The sequence below is a fragment of the Bactrocera neohumeralis genome, chromosome 2 (genome assembly GCF_024586455.1).
Source record: "Bactrocera neohumeralis isolate Rockhampton chromosome 2, APGP_CSIRO_Bneo_wtdbg2-racon-allhic-juicebox.fasta_v2, whole genome shotgun sequence".
Lineage (NCBI taxonomy): Eukaryota > Metazoa > Arthropoda > Insecta > Diptera > Tephritidae > Bactrocera > Bactrocera neohumeralis.
This window is the reverse complement of record NC_065919.1, coordinates 14,285,770-14,305,822: the sequence shown is the minus strand read 5'-3', so window position 1 is coordinate 14,305,822 and position 20,053 is coordinate 14,285,770. Positions and strand designations below refer to the sequence as shown.

General features: G+C 38.2%; 1 protein-coding gene and 1 long non-coding RNA gene across 9 annotated transcripts in view; one reads left to right on the top strand and one right to left on the bottom strand.

The window, feature by feature from the left end:
- The window catches only part of LOC126762444 (serine-rich adhesin for platelets-like), a 58,470-nt gene that overhangs the window by 38,165 nt on the left and 252 nt on the right, over positions 1 to 20,053 (top strand). For 4 of the 8 annotated variants that reach the window (XM_050479179.1, XM_050479188.1, XM_050479197.1 and 1 more), the window contains 7 exons: positions 7,929 to 8,481; positions 8,560 to 9,052; positions 10,651 to 12,823; positions 12,891 to 13,119; positions 13,210 to 13,362; positions 17,240 to 17,753; positions 17,979 to 18,849. In XM_050479179.1, the coding sequence (XP_050335136.1) occupies positions 7,929 to 8,481; positions 8,560 to 9,052; positions 10,651 to 12,823; positions 12,891 to 13,119; positions 13,210 to 13,362; positions 17,240 to 17,753; positions 17,979 to 18,849 (4,986 nt within the window). The remainder of the gene's footprint in view (positions 1 to 7,928; positions 8,482 to 8,559; positions 9,053 to 10,650; positions 12,824 to 12,890; positions 13,120 to 13,209; positions 13,363 to 17,239; positions 17,754 to 17,978; positions 18,850 to 20,053) is intronic. The other 4 variants (XM_050479223.1, XM_050479215.1, XM_050479207.1 and 1 more) reach the window with 4 other exon arrangements.
- Positions 1,626 to 6,385, bottom strand: LOC126762569 (uncharacterized). The gene is made up of 3 exons (XR_007667482.1): positions 4,973 to 6,385; positions 4,491 to 4,921; positions 1,626 to 4,398 (listed from the first exon to the last, which is right to left on the bottom strand). It is a non-coding gene; the product is annotated as an uncharacterized LOC126762569 (long non-coding RNA).

Here is a 20,053-nt window from a genome sequence, read left to right as displayed (position 1 = left end):
AAGATTAGATGATTGTTTGTATGTACGTCTTTTTGTAGCCACTTGGCCACAATTACTTTACTGAAAACAAAAATATATGTACATATATTGGCATATACATATATGTACATAAGTACGCATATTGTGATAACATGTGCACAAGCTTATTAATATTCCCACATTCTAGTTTATGGCATGACTAGTTAGTTTCCGGTAAATTCCGAAATCCCACGCTGCGGTTCAAATGCCGTATACGTCACAGTTGTGTGTTGCATAAGTTAAATCACGGAATTTACATAAAATAATCAATACACAATGTACGTTTACATGTCACCAGCTTTTTCATCGACTATTTTGATCGTCTGTCATATAAGCTTTATTGATAGAAATATGCTCTTAATCTTAATTAAAAAGCCCAGCAATTTCATGGAATCTTCTTAAACTACTGATTTTCAGCACGCATTTTAAACTTATTTCTATTTTCCTTTTTTTTTTTTGGTTGGTAGTTGATATGTACATATATTAGGGTGATCCAAAAAAAATGAATGCTATATTTTTCGTTTCGTACTTTGAAAAATTAGTTGATAGACACCTCCAAGTAGAGTTCTCCAAGCAAGAACCCTTAGTTAACAATTAACAGCTCATCCTGGTATGAGCTAAGACATTTGCTTAGAGGTGTCTATACTATTTTTCATAGTAGGTAGCGAAAAAAAGAATATAAATTGTTTTTGGACCCACCCTAATATTTACTTATTTAAAGAAATTTCGATTGCTTTGTTGTTGCGGCAGAAAACATTCCTAAAATTATTTTGAGAAATGTTGCGAATTGACTGGCTTTATCGTACAAAAATCCGGGTCCGTTCCGCTTACGTAAACCCGACTCTCGTGGTAACCGAACCGAACTTAATCGAATGTTTTCGAAGTGTCTTCTTAATGGATGAACCCATCGGCAACGAAAGATAAAATAAAAACACATGAACACAATATTATTTGTGGGCGATCTGAGCTCGGGAAAAGAAAGGGGATGGTCATGGTTGCATTTTTTAGCGTTAAAAACTGTTTATCTCGATTTCTGGCAAAACTACGCGTCCTATAAAAAAAGTTATATGGCAATGTTATAGGTATTGAAAAGCTCTATAACTTTTGTTTTGAGAGTTTGTTCTCATAACCTTCAAATTTATGTGAAAAATCAAATAACCAAGTTTTTGTGCATTTATTTTTATCTTGTACAACATTTATTTTACGAAATTTTGTGTTAAAATTTATGTATGTATTTGTTTTTTATTTCCAATTTTTTTTGTCCTTATATTGACCTTATCTCGAAAAAACCTAAAATCAATCAAAAATTCTTGAGTCAACATTTCGATTTTTTATAACCTGAACAGGGAACAGCGTCAGAGACCCTATAAAGTATATATATAAATGTGTATCAGTATGTTGAGTCGATTTAGCCAGATCCGTCTGTATATATACGAACTAGTCCCTCAGTTTTTAAGATATCGTTTTGAAATTTTGCCAACGTCATTTTCTCTCCAAGAAGCTGCTCATTTGTCGGAACTGCCGATATCGGACCACATACATAACATATAGCTGACATACAAACTGAACCATCGGAATCAAGTTCTTGTATGGAAAACTTACACATTTCACAATGTATTTTCACAAAATTTGGTATAGATTATTTTCTAAGGCAACAATGCAATCTCCGAAGAAATTGTTCAGATCGGTTAACTATAGCATATAGCTGCCATACAAACTGAATGATCGGAATCGAATGCTTGCATGGGAAACTTTCGTTTTGACGTGGTATCTTCCCGAAATTTGACATGGATTACTGCTTAAGGTAATAATATAATCTCCGAAAAAATTGTTCAGATCGGATTACTATAGCATACAGCTTCCATACAAACTGAACACATAGTTACTAAAAAAAATGCACCTGTGAAGGGTATATTAGCTTCGGTGCAGCCGAAGTTAACGTTTTTTCCTGTTCTTTTTAAGGTTAGTATGGTTTGCTTTGTATGTATGTTGATATCTCTGGTTTTAAATCTACTATGAATTTCTTTCTTTTTGTAATTTTCAAGATCTAATCCGTTACTGTTTCCATTTAAAGAAAGAATTCCAATTTAAAAAATCGAAATTATTATTTTTAATATAAATTACTATTTTTTACATATTCATAAATGAATATCTCTTTTGGTCGCGTGCACGCAGAGATTTCGTTGGCATGCCATTAAAGCTTTGCCTCACGCTCTTAAAGCCTTACACAATACCTCACTTTTCCTTGCATGTGATTAAAATATAAAATAAGGAATTAAAGGAAGTTGTTAACATAACCTTTTAGTCAAGTATTTAATTAGACTTAAAGGCTTATGACCCTTCAATTTGTAAAGGAAACCCAGCACATACATATAATAAGCTTTTAAATGTCTGCCAACAACAAACGTATGACCAGTACCTACAAGGCTAAGTTAAGTGTGTTAACAAGTCGCGTGGAGTGAAGTAAGTGGTAAGTAGGTAACTATTAACTCTGTTCGAAAAGGGTGACGCGTGTGTCCAACGACAACTCGCCGCATTGCTCATCGTCTCTTAAACGAAACGTGCAAATGTTTGAAGTTTCCTTTGTTTCCTTGCATTATCGCATGCCACATGCCGCTTGCCGTTGCTCCTCCATCCCTTCTACGCGACGCTGGCGCGTTTCATCTCGTGACTCCACACGAAGCACCAGCAGCAGCGAGCATTGACCAACTTAAACACTAGCCATTGTCCACTGACAGTTGGCGGTTTTCTTTCGCTTTTGACCGAACGGCATATGCCGTGTGGCAACAATAACAATTTAGTTGTAAGCATGCGTGCGTCTGCGTGTGTTTGCGGCGCGTTGAGCGCCAACGCATATGCATGTGCCACACATTAGTCGCCAGTAGGCATTCGCAAAATTTCCATGGGGTTGCTGCGGACGTTCAAGCGTTCAAGAGGGCGCTCGGTTGCCTGTGGCTGTGGGTTATTATCCTTTAATGTACACCGACTGCGAATCGTTTGGAAAAAATGAACGAAGGCAGGGCAAGAATGTGTAGTGCTTCCTGCTGTTGCTAAACCTTTTGTTGCCTCGCAAATTCACTTATGCACTTATTTGATTATGCTTGCTGTGCAACTGTGAGTTCTTCACTTTTGTTTTTTTTTCAACTCACATTCTTGCTACGAAGCTACAAAGTTGAATATGCGCGCAAATGGCAAAATTGCGTACTTTGTTTTTTTGGTAAAATTTGCTTTCTTTGATGGTTTCATCTAATTTTAAACAATTGGGAACCTCACATATTGCTGTTGTCTGTTGCACATGTTGCCGCTGCGGTTGATGTCCATCTTTTATTGCCGTTAGCCCGGCCTACTTGCTGCAATTGCTTGGTCGTGGTATCACTTGCTGCACATTGAAATTCTTTTGCATCTGTTGCGTTTTTTTCGTCTCCTTAATGCGGTTAACAAATCGTCATCATTTGCAATGCACAATATCCTCATTTCCTCATTGTAACTGTGCATGCAACATTGCCAACATTTGTTGCTCATTTACCTTTGGGAGTAAAACATTTGCATGCCTCCGTTTTTTCTTCTTCTTTTTGTAACACATGTGTGTCTGCTTACACATAAATATTTAATTGGGCTGAAAATTTTACAATTTTGAAATACACTCCCTTTTGCATTTAAAATCCGATTACATGCTACACGCAGTCCTTGGAGATTGTAAGACGAGACAATCGGGCGCTCAAACGTGGCCATATGCACTTACTACATACAAACATATTAGGGCAATTCACAATCTGGTGCAAATGGTCTCGCATATTTGCAATTTGCATACAGAAAAGTCAAGTGTCGTTAATGGTTTGCAAATGTGCCATACAATTCTCGCACATCCCCTAATAATGTCATGTTGAAAACGTGTTGGCAACAAAGATAAAAGGAAATTGTTTTTATGAAGTGTGTGGTAAAAAATAACTGAGATCCAAGAATTTGGCTAAACTATTTAATTAAAATGTTTAAAAGCATTGTATCATAGTGTTTGATTTGATTACTTTGGCACGTGTTAATGGCTAATCAGAGAGAAAGAGAGAAAGAGTTACATTTAGATGTCACTGCCCAAGAACTGACATTCCTAATGGATTTTTCTTTTGTTTTATGTCGCTACAACAATAAAAAATTTCTTTCCAATTTCGCGATTTACAAAAAACCGATCATAAAGCATTCGGTTGAAATTCCTTGCTCCCACACCTTATTATGTATTATTTTCAGTTCGGTCTTTGAGCTTGGCCAGTGTTGAGCTATTTTCATGTTCATGGCATGCCAAAGATATACTATCGGGCTCAAATCGGGAGAACTTCCTGGCCATGTCATATGCGATATCTCAATATCTGCAAACATTTTCTGAACCTGCAAAAAAGAAAATGTAGACAAATGACATTTTTTTTACATAAGTATAAACATGAGGATATATCGGCGATTAAATAGCATATAAAGCTTACCGATTTAGCTCGATGACACGTTGCTTAGTCGTCCTGAAAGATGGTCTTAAAAATATGCCCATATTGTTCTACGACTGACACGATAAAATGGGATATAACCTTCCGATACTTCTGAGCGTTCATCATCTCATCAATAAAAAGTAAAGGACCTCGGATATAAAAAGATAAGCACGCCCAGACCATTTGGTTTTCAGGATGCTTAACCGTTCTCGTCATACAATTTTCGGCGAAACGTTCCCCCGGAAATCGGGGGACATACGGTAAATGGTCGCTGCAGTGCAAATTAAATCAGGTTTCATCCGACCATATTACCGTTTTCTACTACTCCAAGGACCAGTTACAGTGCGTTTTCGTCCAATTCAAACGAGCAAGCCTCATTTTCTTGGTTCAAAATGGTTTAGCCGCTGGTTTCCGCGCATTCAAAACATACACTGTCAAATAACAAAAATTTATTGAAGTATCAGCATAACCGTTACAATTACATCAAAAGTGTGTTATATTCATTAGAATATTCACTGGTAAGGTTTGCGTGGCCACGAGTAAAGTGGTCCGATCTGAAAAATTTATTCGGAAATTCTACCGTTGCTATGAAAGATGGTCCATGCCAAATTTCGTAAAGATATCTTGTCGAATAAAAAAGTTTGCCATTTAAGAACTTGATTTTAATTGGTTAGTTTTCTTTATAAGATCTCTAATGACGGGGTTACAAAGTTCATGGCAAACTTAATACATCCTGTTCAGGATCCTGCATTCAAAAAACACCTTCGAATAATCATGAAGACAGCGAATAGATATTTATACATATATACGACACCGTATACGGAAAATCAGTCGAACACTTTTATAAGCGAACAATTAAAAAATCGTCAACCTTCATATTTTGAACGATTGGAAATCAATTCATTTTGTAGCGGCAGAATTCTGTAGAGTTGACAGTCCTTGGCCGGATAAAAAATCCGGGTCCGTTCCGGTTACGTAGACCCGACTGTCGTGCGAACAGATACACCGCTTATGCTTATAGATTTGATATCCATTCGTCGTGATGAGCGACCTGAAATCAAAAGGAAAAAAATCCAACTTGTCAAGCTACTGGCTGATGTCAAACAATACAATATAATACAAAAAACTTGGTTTTTTTTTCACAGTTTCTTTTGTGTTACTCTGAATTTAATGACTTGACAAGCTCCATTTCATTATTGCCACTCCGACAATGTGATTTTATTTTTCATGCCACAAAATGCCATTTCCTTCACCACATTTAGCCACAAAACCATTTATATTTGTTTGTCTGTCTTCACACGTCTTCTTCTTGCTTTCACGCTGCCTGTGTGTGCTTTATCGCCACTGCATTGTTTGCGCTTTGCATTTGGCTTACAAATGGCCTATGTAAACTTCCTGTGCATGGGCATTTTGTGTTGTTAATATCCATGTGAGTTTCTAAATTGATATAAATGTATTTTTTTGTGAGTTTTCCGCATTGTTTTTGCTGCAATAATCTTTCTTCTTTCACCACATGTTTGTAGTTCTGACGTTACGCAAATGCTCGCTGGTTGTGTAGCTAATACTGATCGTCTTCAGTCAATTTCAGCATTTTCCGCTTAGCCATCCATCCATGCATATTCCTATACTATAAAGACCACATGCAACATTGCTGCAATTCTATGCATACGTATCTCTATACTATTAGCTGTTTTGTTTCATCGGTCTGTCAGTCAAACACGCACTCACTTTTCCAAACTCTGTCAGGCCGTCAGTCAAATGTTGGACTACACATAGCTTTTTGCCTTTTGTCGCCTACAGCCAATGCTATACGCACACACATTAAAACAGAAGTATGTACATTGGAGCGTATGTGGAGACTAGAGCTTAAATATTGCATGCCTTTTACCTTTAAAGCGAAGAAGAGAGTGTCAATATAAAAGTTTAAAGAACAAAGAAATCATAAACACATCTCTACAAACATATTTATATACTTACCTCACACCTGTAAAAGTGTCGCCATGCTCAAATCTCTCTTGTTTACCATGCATTTAGCTCACAACACATCAGTATTGCCATTGCTATTAAATTTCATTTAAAAACTCCAAGAATGTTACTGTCTAACGGTACTTGGTAACATATGGATATTTCCGTTACGAAGCCTAGATTATAAAAGAGTTCGCTTTGAATATCCCGCTTTTTGAAATCCTAAAATCTCAACCTAAAATATATTTTAATAAACAATAACTAGTTCTAATTGTCTGAAACTAGACCTATCAATTCCAATTTATAACTAAACGATTTTATTACAAGTTATCAATCCATGCGTTAATGTCCTACAAACACATGCTTCACAAAAACCAGCACCAACCCTAATGTTTCCTTACGCATCGGAATTTTATATATTTTATAAGTCTGTATTTCTCATTTGTATCTCTCTGCTCCCACTACCTACGCTGGTTTGTCACATGTACATATATTACCACTCTTCAGACATTTTCATTACGTTCACATTTCTTATATCACACCACTTGATGTAAACCAAGGCGACCCATTGCTGTTCCACTCATTTCCCATTTTTATAATATAGGTATAATCTTTTATGTTCTTCCTTATTTGTGTATCTGAAATTTGTTGCGTTCACTGTCAATTCTTCACGCACTTCCATTTACTTACTAAAAAGTGACTGGAATTGCAGTGAGCGCACAAGAGCAGCGAAAGAGAGTCCAAATGAGAAGCCAGGTGGAGAGCCAAAGGCAAGAGTCGACGGTGACATATGTTTGCATCAAGCATTGTATGCATACATTCGCAACAACAACAAATAAGAAACAGTTTTGCTTGCTTGCAGCACTGATTTGTTGCTTTTGTTGGCTACATTTGCAGCGGAAATGGTAAAATAGCAGCAGGCAACAGCAGCAACAATATTTTTTTATGAGTTCCTTTTACGGTATTTTCTGCTACACACATATGTACATGTATGTTTATTATTATATATAGTATATATGTAAAGGTATGTGTGTACATACTTGGGAACTCTAATGGGCCACCAGGCACTCAGCAAGCACTTTGGGTATCAAAGAAGCTAAGCGTGGTTGCTATGTGTGCCCTGCAACATTGTTGGTTTATAGCACATAATTGCACTAGCTAAATATCATGTGCTCTCATTAATTTTCGCTATTAAAATTGTGTGATAGTTTATTAAATTAACAGCATTATGGCAACAACTAAGCCTGAAGTCTGAAAGCCTGTGGGAACCCATTACCCCCTTGTAGTTAAAATTATCTTTTCCCCCAAAGAACTTTCGCAGAAGTCCAAGAACTTATCTACAGATGTATCTAACATTACAACAACCACTCACTCAGTTTAACATGACATTTGTTTTATAAAAAGTAAAAGCCTTAAACGACATTTTCCAAAATAACCATATTAAATACAAACCGTCTTTTTTCCAATTTGCAGCAAAAAACTGAACTGAGTCCACCCGCACATCAAACACACAGCAACGATGCGAATAGCACGCAAAGCGGTAGCAACGGCTCTGGCAACAGCAGCCACAACTCGGCCTCATCAGGTACAACATCCGCTTCAATATCCGCCTCAATCGCCTCCTCTGCGGCGGCATCAACACTCTCCACCGCCACCGCCTCGCACAAATACACACTCTCAACGGATGCCAAAAATGGTGGTGGTGGTGGTGCAACAAATTTAAGCACCAGCAATATCAACTCGTCGGCGTCGAATGCACATAAATCCAACACCGCTGGCAGTATAAATAACAACAACAACAGCAGTAGCAATTCAAATGCCCAAAATTACACCAGCGCAAAGGAGCAGCATCATCGCGATGACCGTTACACCACACAGGCGCCAACGAACAGCGCTGCTAATGCCGCCAGCAATGCAGCGAATGCGGCAGCCAACGCGCCCAGCCTATATGTCTCTGTGCCACTCTCCACCGCCAATGTACCTGGAATCAATTTGCCAACAAGTAGCGCAGCAGGTGGCGCAACAGGTAAGAGCACGTGCCAAGTATTACATTTATACAGCGAAATGTAGACATTTATTTAATCACCATCTCTTTTCTATGCAGATCACCATGCCCCACCTTCACAGTCGACGCGCGCAGCTGCAGCAGCTATAAGTCAGCAGCAACAACATCAGGGTGGTGCTGCAACAATTAATATGACGGGGGGCAGCACGTCGGGCACGCATGCGACTGCCACATCCACAGCACTCGGTGCTGTTGGTGGTAGTGGTGGTGGTGGTGTTGGCGCTGGTGGACTGTTGGAGCGGCAATCGCCACGCATTCATCATCAACCGCCGGCGCTTTCCGAACATCACAGTAATAGTAACAGCAGTTATTTTGCTAGCTCGGCAACTGGTCTGCCAACAACGGCGCATAGCAGTGTCATACATCAGAGCGGTAAATCGCCATCGGGCAATATGATGTTGAGCGCAAGCAGCAATCCCAATTTGATGGCCACCACAACGGAGACTGGCAACCTGAAAATCAGTTATGAAAAGCAAACAACGCGTGTCAGTCAGCTGCAAGAGCAGGAAACAGCACCAGTGCGAAGGAGCAGGTGAGTGTAATTAAATACAAAGTTTTCCATTTTTTGTTGTTCTGCTACCATGTTGATGTATATGCTTTTTTGAGCAGTTGAGAACACATAAAAAAAACTCATAAACAAAAGCACTTCACCACCCACAAGTTGTTTTGCATGCTTTTCTATCAAATACTACACAAAATAACCAAAAACTATTCCAACTGCTTTCTAGCGCTTCGCGTGCTAACACAGACATTTTTCAATTCCCTAATCATTTCTCTTTTTTTTTTACTAATTTTGTTAAATATATAGTTTAATTTTTCTTTTTTTACTAATAATAATTAAAAATATAGTTTATTATTTTGACTCTATTATTTTACGTATTTGAAAAAATCCGTTACTTTCTTGAATACCCAAGTTAATTGCTTTTGCTGCTGTTGTTGTTAACGCCCAACTTCGTATCCCGCCAACTAAGTGTGATTATTGTTACTGAACACACCACAAAAACGGTGTAATGCCATAGGAAGTATACGCATCGCAAAATTGCAACGAGAAAAGCAATTTTATTAAAGGAATTTCTGTAAAACGGAACACTACGAAAATTTTATTGAAATTTTGTTGCAGGTACTTTCAAAGAGTTACTCATTCAGATGGGATGAGCCAGTAGATTTTTAACAAATCTGTTAATCTATTATCTATTTAATTGTAAAGTTTTGAGTGTGGGCATACAATTAAAACGAATAGCGATTTGAACAATAAAAGCCCCACAAAGAAATTAATTGTTGCCGGAATCGTAAAATCATTGTGACTTTTATTTTTCTGTATCTGTGAAATTTTTAAAAGTAAAAAAAAATATTGTTTAGACCAATTAAAGCCTCCCAAGCCAAGCGGCATTTAAAATATATATATATATATATTTTTAATAAATATTGTATACAAAATTCAATTCAATACTAGCAGCATTTTCAAACAACTCGTTTTTGTACATATTTTAAAATGCTTTTAGTTTTTTTGATAATTAAAGTTTGTTTCGTCCGATATTAAACACACACAAACCAAATACCTGTATATATACACAGTTAAACAAATTACATACAAATATAAATCCTTGTTAAACCGAAATTTAAAAAAAAATTACTTTAAATTGATCATATGATTTATAATTAACAAGACATGCCACCTAACATTCGAAAAAGGATTTGTTCCTACCACCAAAACACATACATAAAATATAAAAGTATTTATAAATGTGTAGCTCAAAATTAATCAACAAAAAAGTATTAAATACCTTATTGATTAATATTTGCAATTCACCACACGCATCCACCCGTCACGAACACACACACATACATAACCATACAAAAGACAAACAGCAATTAAGCCGAATTTGAAGTGAATACTGAAGAATGTCAATATTTTTTTCTCTGCTTTCTCTAATTTTTCTCTCAAATCAAAACAAAAATCTTAAATGCGAAATGAAACTTTTATTTAATAAATGTATACGAAAACTCACCACTCACGCAATGCAATCAAATGGCTGTATTCAATCACTTTCCACAACCAACAAAAAATGCTAATTCGTCTAACACCGTAAAAAACCACAACAACCACCACCTACTGCTTATATGCAATAGATCGCGTTCGGGTGAGAGTAGCATGCAAGCGTTACAGGCGCAACATCTACAACAACACCATCAACAGCAGCAGCAGCAACAGAGTGGCCAATCACAGCAGCAGCAGCAACAACAACAAGCGTTGGCAACACAAAAAACCAATTCTCGCTCCGGTAAGAAAAGGGCCGCAGCTGCCGCAGCAGCAGCCGCAGCCGCCGCCGCTTTGGGTGGCAATAAAAATCGCGATTCACCAATTGAAAAGCTAACAAAATCATCACCGTCGCCAATACAACAACATTTTCGCAACGAATTAGCAACGCCTACACCACCACCAAACGCACCCTCACCACTGTCACTGCCACCGCCCAGCGCTTCGACACCGACACCAACACCCACACCTACACATACACCGTCACCATCGCCGGTTGTAATGTTGCAAGGCAGCAGTAACAGCAATGCTTCCAATACAGCATCACCAACAAGGCAAAAGAATGCCAACGGCAACGGTGGCAACGAAGCAAACGGCGCTGGCAACATGAATGCCAATGGGGGAAGTAATAATGGTGGCGGTGTCAGTAGCACTTCAACAAATATGGTCGCGACGAATCTTACGCTGGCTGGTGCAACATCCAGCTCAGGACTCACATCCGCGGCCACTTCCTTCGCCAGTCATGATTGTGACAATGCTGGTGCCACTGTCAAATCGGGTAACAACAACGGCGAAGTGGTTAATCTTAGCTCTAATCAGGGCGCTTTAAATAATGCCAGACGTGGTGGTGGTAATGCCTCAAGTACTGCAGTAGAAGGTAGCAATATGGGCGCCACCGGTGCGGGTGCGTCTGGTAAGAACACAAACGATGCACCTTTGATAACCACAAATGTAGGTGGGAAACCACTGAATAAGAAATTGTTACGTGCTCAACAAACGCTCTATCAGCAACAGTTGGCCGCGCAGCAACAACAACAGCAACAGCAGCAACAACAAAAGCGTTCACCTGATCACAAAAATGGTGGCGGTAGAAATGCTAATCCCACCACAGGCGCAACTGCTGCCACTTCCTCCACCTCCTCAACCAGTTCCCCTTCCTCTAGCACGGCCACAGTATCGCCTGCTAAAGCTTTAAATAATCTAACGAATACTAAACCTAATAGCAATCCTTCCATTGCTCCTCCCTCAAGTAACACTGCAACATCAACTGCTTTTACTAACTCAACCACTAGCCACAATTTGAATAACAGTAGCAATAGCAATATTAATAACGGCAATAGTAGTAGCAATAGCGCCACTAACACAAGTCAGCTGCAAACGCAACAGCATCAGCAACAACAACAACAATCCGCTCAACAGCAACAACAAAACAGTGTTGCTGCTGCTAGCGACAACAATAATGATATCATAGAAATTTTGCAATTAACCCCAACCAATACTTCTACTTCTTCAACGCTAACTCATCATCAACATCATGCCTCTAATCATCCACCACAATCAAAAACCTTGCAATCCCCCGCAAACTTGACAACAACTTCTACAACCACATCGGCTGGTATACACCACAGAACGCCAGATAGCGGCATCTACTCCTCCTCGTCCTTTGTGGCGAACAGCAGCACCGTCTCGAATGCCTCCTCGAGCAGCAGCAGTAGTAGCGGTGGTTGCGGTGGATTAAAATTCAGTTACGAACCTCAAGCCGCGGTCATCGATTCGCCGGCAGCACATTTACTCACCGCCGTCACAACAGCAACAGCGTCGTTAACCGCAATGACGACCAATATCACCACAACCACCTCTACCACAACCATTAAAGACTCACCGCCCAGCTCACCAGGCTCCGAAATCGGTGCAGTGGCAACAGCGCCACGGAAACGCGGACGTAAAGCAAAAGATCCACTTGCAAATGCGAATGAGACAAAAGTTGATGTCAAAGTGTTTCAGAATGGTGGTCATGTCTTAGGTGCCACGCCCACAACTGCCGCTGCAGCAAATATGGCGAACAGTGCGCCGACAGGTGTGTCCAGTAGCGGTTCGACGTTGCACACCGCTGCCCACATGCTCGGCAATCAACTCAATCCGAATAGCAATGTGGCACAGAAGCTCTCCGACCAACTGCACATGGAAATACAGGATCACAGCATCTACACCGCAGATGCTGTAACACCGCAATTCGTGGGTGTACCTTTCCCAGGCAAATCGACGGTAAGTCAGATAATTTCGTGCTCCATGAGTTTCATTTTTAATTTAAGTTTCACATTTTTACACACAGCGTAATTCTACTTCGACGCCGATCTCAACTAGCAACAACACGCTCACAATCAACTCAGTCAGCGCTGTAACACCCGCAACAGAAATGACCGGTGGCACATCACTAGCATCGATGTTCGGCAGCGGTGTGAATGGGAATATGTCCATACCGCAAAGTTTGGAACAACTGCTCGAACGTCAGTGGGAGCAGGGCTCACAATTTCTCATGGAGCAGGCGCAGCACTTTGACAGTAAGTTGACGCTTCAATTCAGTAGTTAAATATTTTTAGTTACGAAATTTTATCCAAAGAAATAAATTAAATTTCTCTTGCATTTTACAGTCGCTTCTTTGCTCTCCTGCCTGCATCAATTGCAACGTGAAAATGTACGCTTAGAGGAACACGTGACCAGTCTGATTGCACGTCGGGATCACCTGCTAGCTGTGAATGCACGGCTTGCCGTTCCACTGAAAACGAATACTACGCAGAGCCAAGGTAAGTGAAATAGCGCAGTGCGGAGAGAAATGTAAACAAAAGTCAAATGGCTTGTACAAGTGAGAGAAAAAAGTATGCAAATATGCATGGAACCAAGTTAGATAACTAGGAAATTGCAAGTAGTACGCAAAGATTCTCTCACATGTGTTTCCGCAATGCAGGCTATACCCACAAACCCAGAAAAAACAAACAAACAAAAACTGTGCGCGGCTGCTTTTTCACTTACGGCTCTAAATTTCAATTATTCGCAAATCTAACAGAAGTTCAGACACAAACAAGCGAAAAACTTGTGCGAAAATATGCATACAAAATGAAAAGCATACAAATATATACATATATATAGTTTAGAACGAAATTCAAGTTTAAGTTTTTTTACTGTTTTTGGTGTTAAGCTTAAAATTAATTGTTTTTGTTTTTTTATTAGTTTCTAGCTTTGCTATGTACTTTTCCTCTTCATTTTGGGGCCCAGTATTTATATATAAATAATTTAATTTTTTATTGGTTATTACTTTCTTTATATAGTTGATTAAGTGTAACGTGAATTGGCCTTTTTGCTTTGGATTATAAATATATATACTTATATACATAATACTGCAATAAAACATAAATAATGCATTTTTGGAAATTTAAATTTTTTTCATGCTGATATTTTGTTTTTTTTATTAGTTGACACATTGAAAACAAAACGTCATTAAAACCAAACGCAAACAAAATTGAATTGTACATATATTTGATTAGCATTTAAACATTTTAAGATTTAGTTAATACACCCTTCTTTATATTTATGTATGTACATATGTACTATATACATAACCTATGTACTTGGATGTGTGCGTGCACACGCATCAGCGCTTGAATATACAATATTTGTATGTATTAGAGATTTATTTAAATATAATTTGCATACTCCTATATATATATACACATAAATCGTCAATAATAAAAACAAAAATTAATATAGTTGCACATACAATAATAGTTTACCAAAACGGTAATGAAATGAGTACAAAAACAAATTTTGTTTGTAACAACCAAAAAAACATTCATACTATATATAACACACACGCACACATAAACATATACATATATACATAGTTTGTAACTAATTAATATTAATTTTCTTTCTACAACTTTTGGTTTGTATAAAAATTATTACTTTTTCTTAAATTGGCTGGAAATAAGGAACACTGTTATCATTCAATTCAAATTGTATATATGTATGCATGTGAATATGGGAATGTTGCCAGCGTATTTATTGCTGGTGGTGTATAAAGTAACATTTTTAATTGAATTTAACGCTGAGAATAGTGGTGATTACAATTGCAATGAATTTTTGTTAATTATACTTGGAAGATTTCTAAATTTCGAAAAGCTTAAAAAAGTTAATAAACCTCGTTGAATTGCCTTCTAATAACGCTTTCGATCGGCCGGTACTCACAGCATACATATTTACAAGCATTTTCATCACTCACCGCATCCAAACTCATGTACACCAATCACACATCTAACACCCACCCATTCGTACGCTTCTGTGTAAAATGCTAAGTATCAAATTATATATATTTAAATATAACAAACCTATACATATATCTACTATAATCATATGTATGTTATACTACACAAAAATATTTACTTTATACATATAATTAGTGTTTAAATTTATATAAAATATTTATTTTCCCACATCTGTCATATATATTCACCTACTATAAACCAACCCACCAGTCAATCATTCACGTACATTTAAATTAATATTAATTAAATTAGTAATTAAAATTTTTGAAATTTGCTGAATATAAAATGAAAAACTTTTAAAAAATTTAAAATTAAAAAATGGTGTTTGTTTATTTTCTTTACTTTATCCTTTTATTGAAAAATAATAAGAAAACTCCTTTTGGCGTGGCCATGAGAGTAACCCATTTTCCCCAATCATTCAAAATAAAATACCCATAAATGTGTTTTTATGCATTAATTTCTTTTATAAAAAAAATCTTACAGCTTTTACTTTGGAAAATTTCATTTACTCCACTATACTCTATTTTTTCAATTATATGTTTGTATCTATATACAATATATGTATGTACTGCTGTGGGCAAAAAATAGTAAGACTTATTAATTTAAATTTCACGCGTAAATCCATTCGCCGAAATATTATTTTTCTAGGTTGTCAGTGACATCTGTGCCAAATGTCACATCAAAATAATCATTAGTGTTTAGTATACGCTTGTCTTTCTGAAGTACATAAAGTACATTTACGTTGAGTAAAATTATTCAACAAAGAAGTGCCATTAAATTTTGTGTGCGAAATTAAATTTCTGGTGCCGAAACGTTCAGAATGTTAGAAAAAGCCTTAAGTGATAACTTTTGTCTGGAACAAGTTTTTTTGATTGGTACAAATCGTTCAAAAAGAGTCGAGAACGACGAGAACCACGTCCAGGACAGCCATCAACATCTCCTGTTGATTAACACGTCAATAAAATAAAGGAATTGGTGCTAGATAGTCGACGATTAACAGTTAGAGATCTTACTGGCATCCTTAGAATATCGGAAGAATCAGTTAAAACCATTTTGAAAGATCTTTTGGGCTTAAAAAAAGTGAAAGCACGATTCGTTGCCAAATCACTAAATATTTTCGAAAAACAGCGTCTCGTTAACGTCTGCGAAACAATGCTTTCCTACTACTACCAGAATATTGTGAAACGTATTATTACTGGCGATGAGTCGAATCTGTTGAAAATCGTGGCAAAAGTGAGCCGAAACCGACAAAACCACGTCAAAGCAGGCCACAAATCAAGGTTATGTTGACAGTTTTCTTCGGTGTGGTGCACTCCGAACTCCTTCCGACCGGCCAAACTGTTAACAAGGAATAATGTTTGAAAATTATGCGGCGTTTGCGCGAAGCTATTCATAAAAAGAAGCCGGACTTATGGGTCGACAACTCTTGGTTTCTGCAACAGGATAATGCACTATCGCATACTGCATTGATTTTTTGTTAATTTCTCGCCAAATTTTCAACCAATATCATGCCACAACCAGCGTATTCGCTTGATTTAGCTCCGTGTGATTTCTGGCTATTGAACAAACTCATGCGACCGCTCCGGGCACCGCGTTTAGAGCCTTTTGAAGACATTAAACGTGAATCGCTACGCGCATTGAATAATTTTATAATTATGAACAAAGTCTTACTATTTTTTGCTCCTCGTAGTATATGTATACTCCACTGAAAATTCTCTTATGTATCCCAGCATTTTCCTTGGTATTTCAAAATTTATTCGGTGTTTTTCCTCTGCTAGATTTATATTCACGGCAACGGTTGGCATTTTTTATTCACTACTCTACCTTATCTCACATCAATTCTTTCCTTGGTACAAGTTGGTTCTCTTGTAATATTGGTCAGGTTAATTGTACGCAACGAATTTCGAATAAGTCAACTGAGGTTAACTGGTATATATAGTAAGTGTATGCAAAAAACGTGCTTACGAGTAGTAACTTGTTATTCGCTTTTGACTAGGGACAAAATAAGATATTAAATTTCAGTTGAAATTCGTTCGAAACAAGAATGCGAACCCATAAGAACACATATTATGAAGATAACTTTTTGACAAAAATAGATCAATTCATTTTTTCACACTCAACAGCGTCTAAGCACAACTATTCCTTTTATTAGTACCAAAGTGAGACCCGGATTTAGAAAACAAAAAAAGATTTTTTTAGGTTATGTACTTCTTATAAACCTCAATTTTGTTAACACTGAATTAAATTGAAATCCTAAGCCCTCACTCTCCTCGATCGGTTGAGAGGCATAACACATTACTCCTATATAGCTTTTCCTTAAAAAAAGTACAAAAAGTTTGAACTGCAACTAACGATGTTACAGCCACGGCCGTATCATCGACAGCGATATCCACCAGTGTTGCCACCGTCTCGACAACAGCCCCAGCCGCAGGTGTTGCAACAGCGACCTCGGCAATAGCAGCTGCCTGTGCAGCAGCAGCAATAGCAACAACAACTGCAGCGGTTAATGCACTTGGCGGTAACAATGCGGGCACTGGCGTCGGAGCTGCAGGCGGTACTGGTACAATTGGCCCTGCCAATGCCGGCACCGCTTTAACAACTGTTGTAACTGCTGCAGCAACGTCACTTGCTACCGCTGTGACCACATCGCTCACTGCTATGACTGTGAATACACGCGTGCCCAACACGACCACAACGCCATCAGCTGGTGCAGGGGGTGGGGCACCAACTTCGCGGCTAAATACAAGTGTGCCACAACAACACGTGTTGGAAAATGGCATCGACTTTCGGCAAGCAAGCGCAGCAACAACGACAACGTCAGCGCATGGTGGTACAATTGGCAGCGGTGGAGGCGTTGGTCCACCCATGGGCATGAGGTGAGTTTCATTAATGGTATTAAAGACGAAAAGTCGAAAATTAACTTAAACATTTGAAACTTAACTATTTGTTTTATGTTTTCTCAAATTTTATTTCTTCTTCTTACCGCTTGTCACCTCTCCGTCACATGTTTGTTGCTCATTCACATCCAATCGCTGTCCCGCTTTGTTTGTGCGTTTTGCGCACTTTTCAACTGCTTTTGTGTGTTTTATGTTGACACTCAGGCACTCCACGGCCAGCTATGTAAATGCTTCAGGAATACCAGCAACCAGCATTGCAGGCAATCTGCCAACAGCTATGCATCCCAATAGTCTCGAAGGACTCAGCAACATGCATACAACAGCTGCAACCACAGGTGGCGCAGCAACCGCTGTTGTTGGTATGTCCACAATGACGGCAAATCGTCTTGCACAGCAACAACAACAGCACCAACAGCACATGCAATCATTGCATCAGCAGCAACAGCAACAACACCAGCATCATCAAATGTCGCTTGCGGCCGCACAGCAACAACAACAGCAGCAACATATAGCACAAAGTGCCGCCGCAGCAGCGGCCATGCATCATCACCAACAGCAACAACAACAGCAACAGCAGGCTGCTCATACGCACTTGCACGCCACCCATCCGCTACATCTAGCACACACGCATACACATGCACCGCACGTGCACACGCATGCTCCTCATACACATCACGCACATCAAACGCATCCCAATGCCCAAGTTAACGTCAACGTCAACGTCAACTCTGGCATCGGTGTCGGTGTCGAACCACATACACTTGGATCAACGCGTCTCGGCAGCGTCGGCGGAAATGGCGGTATGGTGGGCATGGTTGGACCGCACATTGGCAATAATAATAATCCGAATAGCAGCAACAACACCGCGGCATCACGAGGTGGGTCAACAACCGCGACGACAACAACAACATATGCTATTGGTAGTGGTGTGAGTGGTGGTGGTGGTGGCGTTAGTGGAGGTGTCGTTGGTGGCGGCGGTGGTGCCGGTAATACCACATTACTCGCATCGGATAGCAGCCACCCCACATCCGCCGCCGCGTATACTCCTCACTCGCTCTATACTCATCATCAGGTAGTAGTGGTGTGGCGTGATGGCTTGTTAAATGTTTAATGTTCCAAAGAAATGTTCAAAAACCAATTCATAACAATCGATTATTCAGCATTCGATTAATAATTGCTTTCCAACAGACAAAACAACTCATCAACTTTTTAGCATCAACACTTAAGTGTTTGTTGTTTACCAAAATTTACAAACTTATTTCGAAAATTAATTTTTGTTTAAATATTAAAAGCATTTTTACCACTTAATGATGGCTATTTTTATACCCTGAGCAGGGTATACATATTAAGCAAAGAAATTTGTAGCACCCAGAGAAAAACGGCGAAAACCCTATAAAATATATTTGTAAATGATCAGCATGGCGAGCCAAATTCGTCTATATGACTGTGTATATGCACACGTACTATTTTCTCAGTTTTTGAGATATCGATCTGAAATTTAGAACACGTAATTTTCTCCAAGAAGCTCCTCATTTGTGTAACCATTTTTTTATATGGCTATTATACCAACTGAGCGGTTAAAATCAGGTACTTCTATGGAAAATCTTTTTATTTGAGGAATTATCTCCACAAAATATGGCATGTATTATTGAACAATCTCTGAACATATTGAATCAAAATCAAGTTATAGACCTTTATACCCTTTATGCAGCAATAAATGTATGTGAGAAGGATATCACAGCTCCGACGCAGCCGAAGTTAATGTTTTTTTCTTGATTTAAATACAAATTTTTGGAATTGCCAAAACTGTCTTTTCAAAGACAAACATTCGGATTTACCTAACTGGAATTGAACCGTAATTATGTCCATCTCTGCAGCAAGAGTTACGACACTTTTAATGTTTTAATACATTTTAATTTTAGTTTTGTTACCTAACCTAAAAATTTTAAATAAATTTTAGGTCAGTCCATGCTATTGGTTAAGTGTCAAAAATTTTTCTGAATTTTTCCATAAAATAAACAACAATTGTTTTCTATAACAACAAACACATTGCAGTCATCATCATCAGCATCATCATAATCATGAAAATAATTGGGATTTTGAGCTAAACGTAAATGTGTAAAATGTCAAAAAATATGTTAACCCCCTTTCCCTACTTTGCAACAATGTTCAAATTATTGTTATGAAAATTCTCATCAGGCCACATCAGTCACTAATCACCAACAACAACAACCACACATCATTGTTTAATGTTGGATAATAACATAACATCAATATTT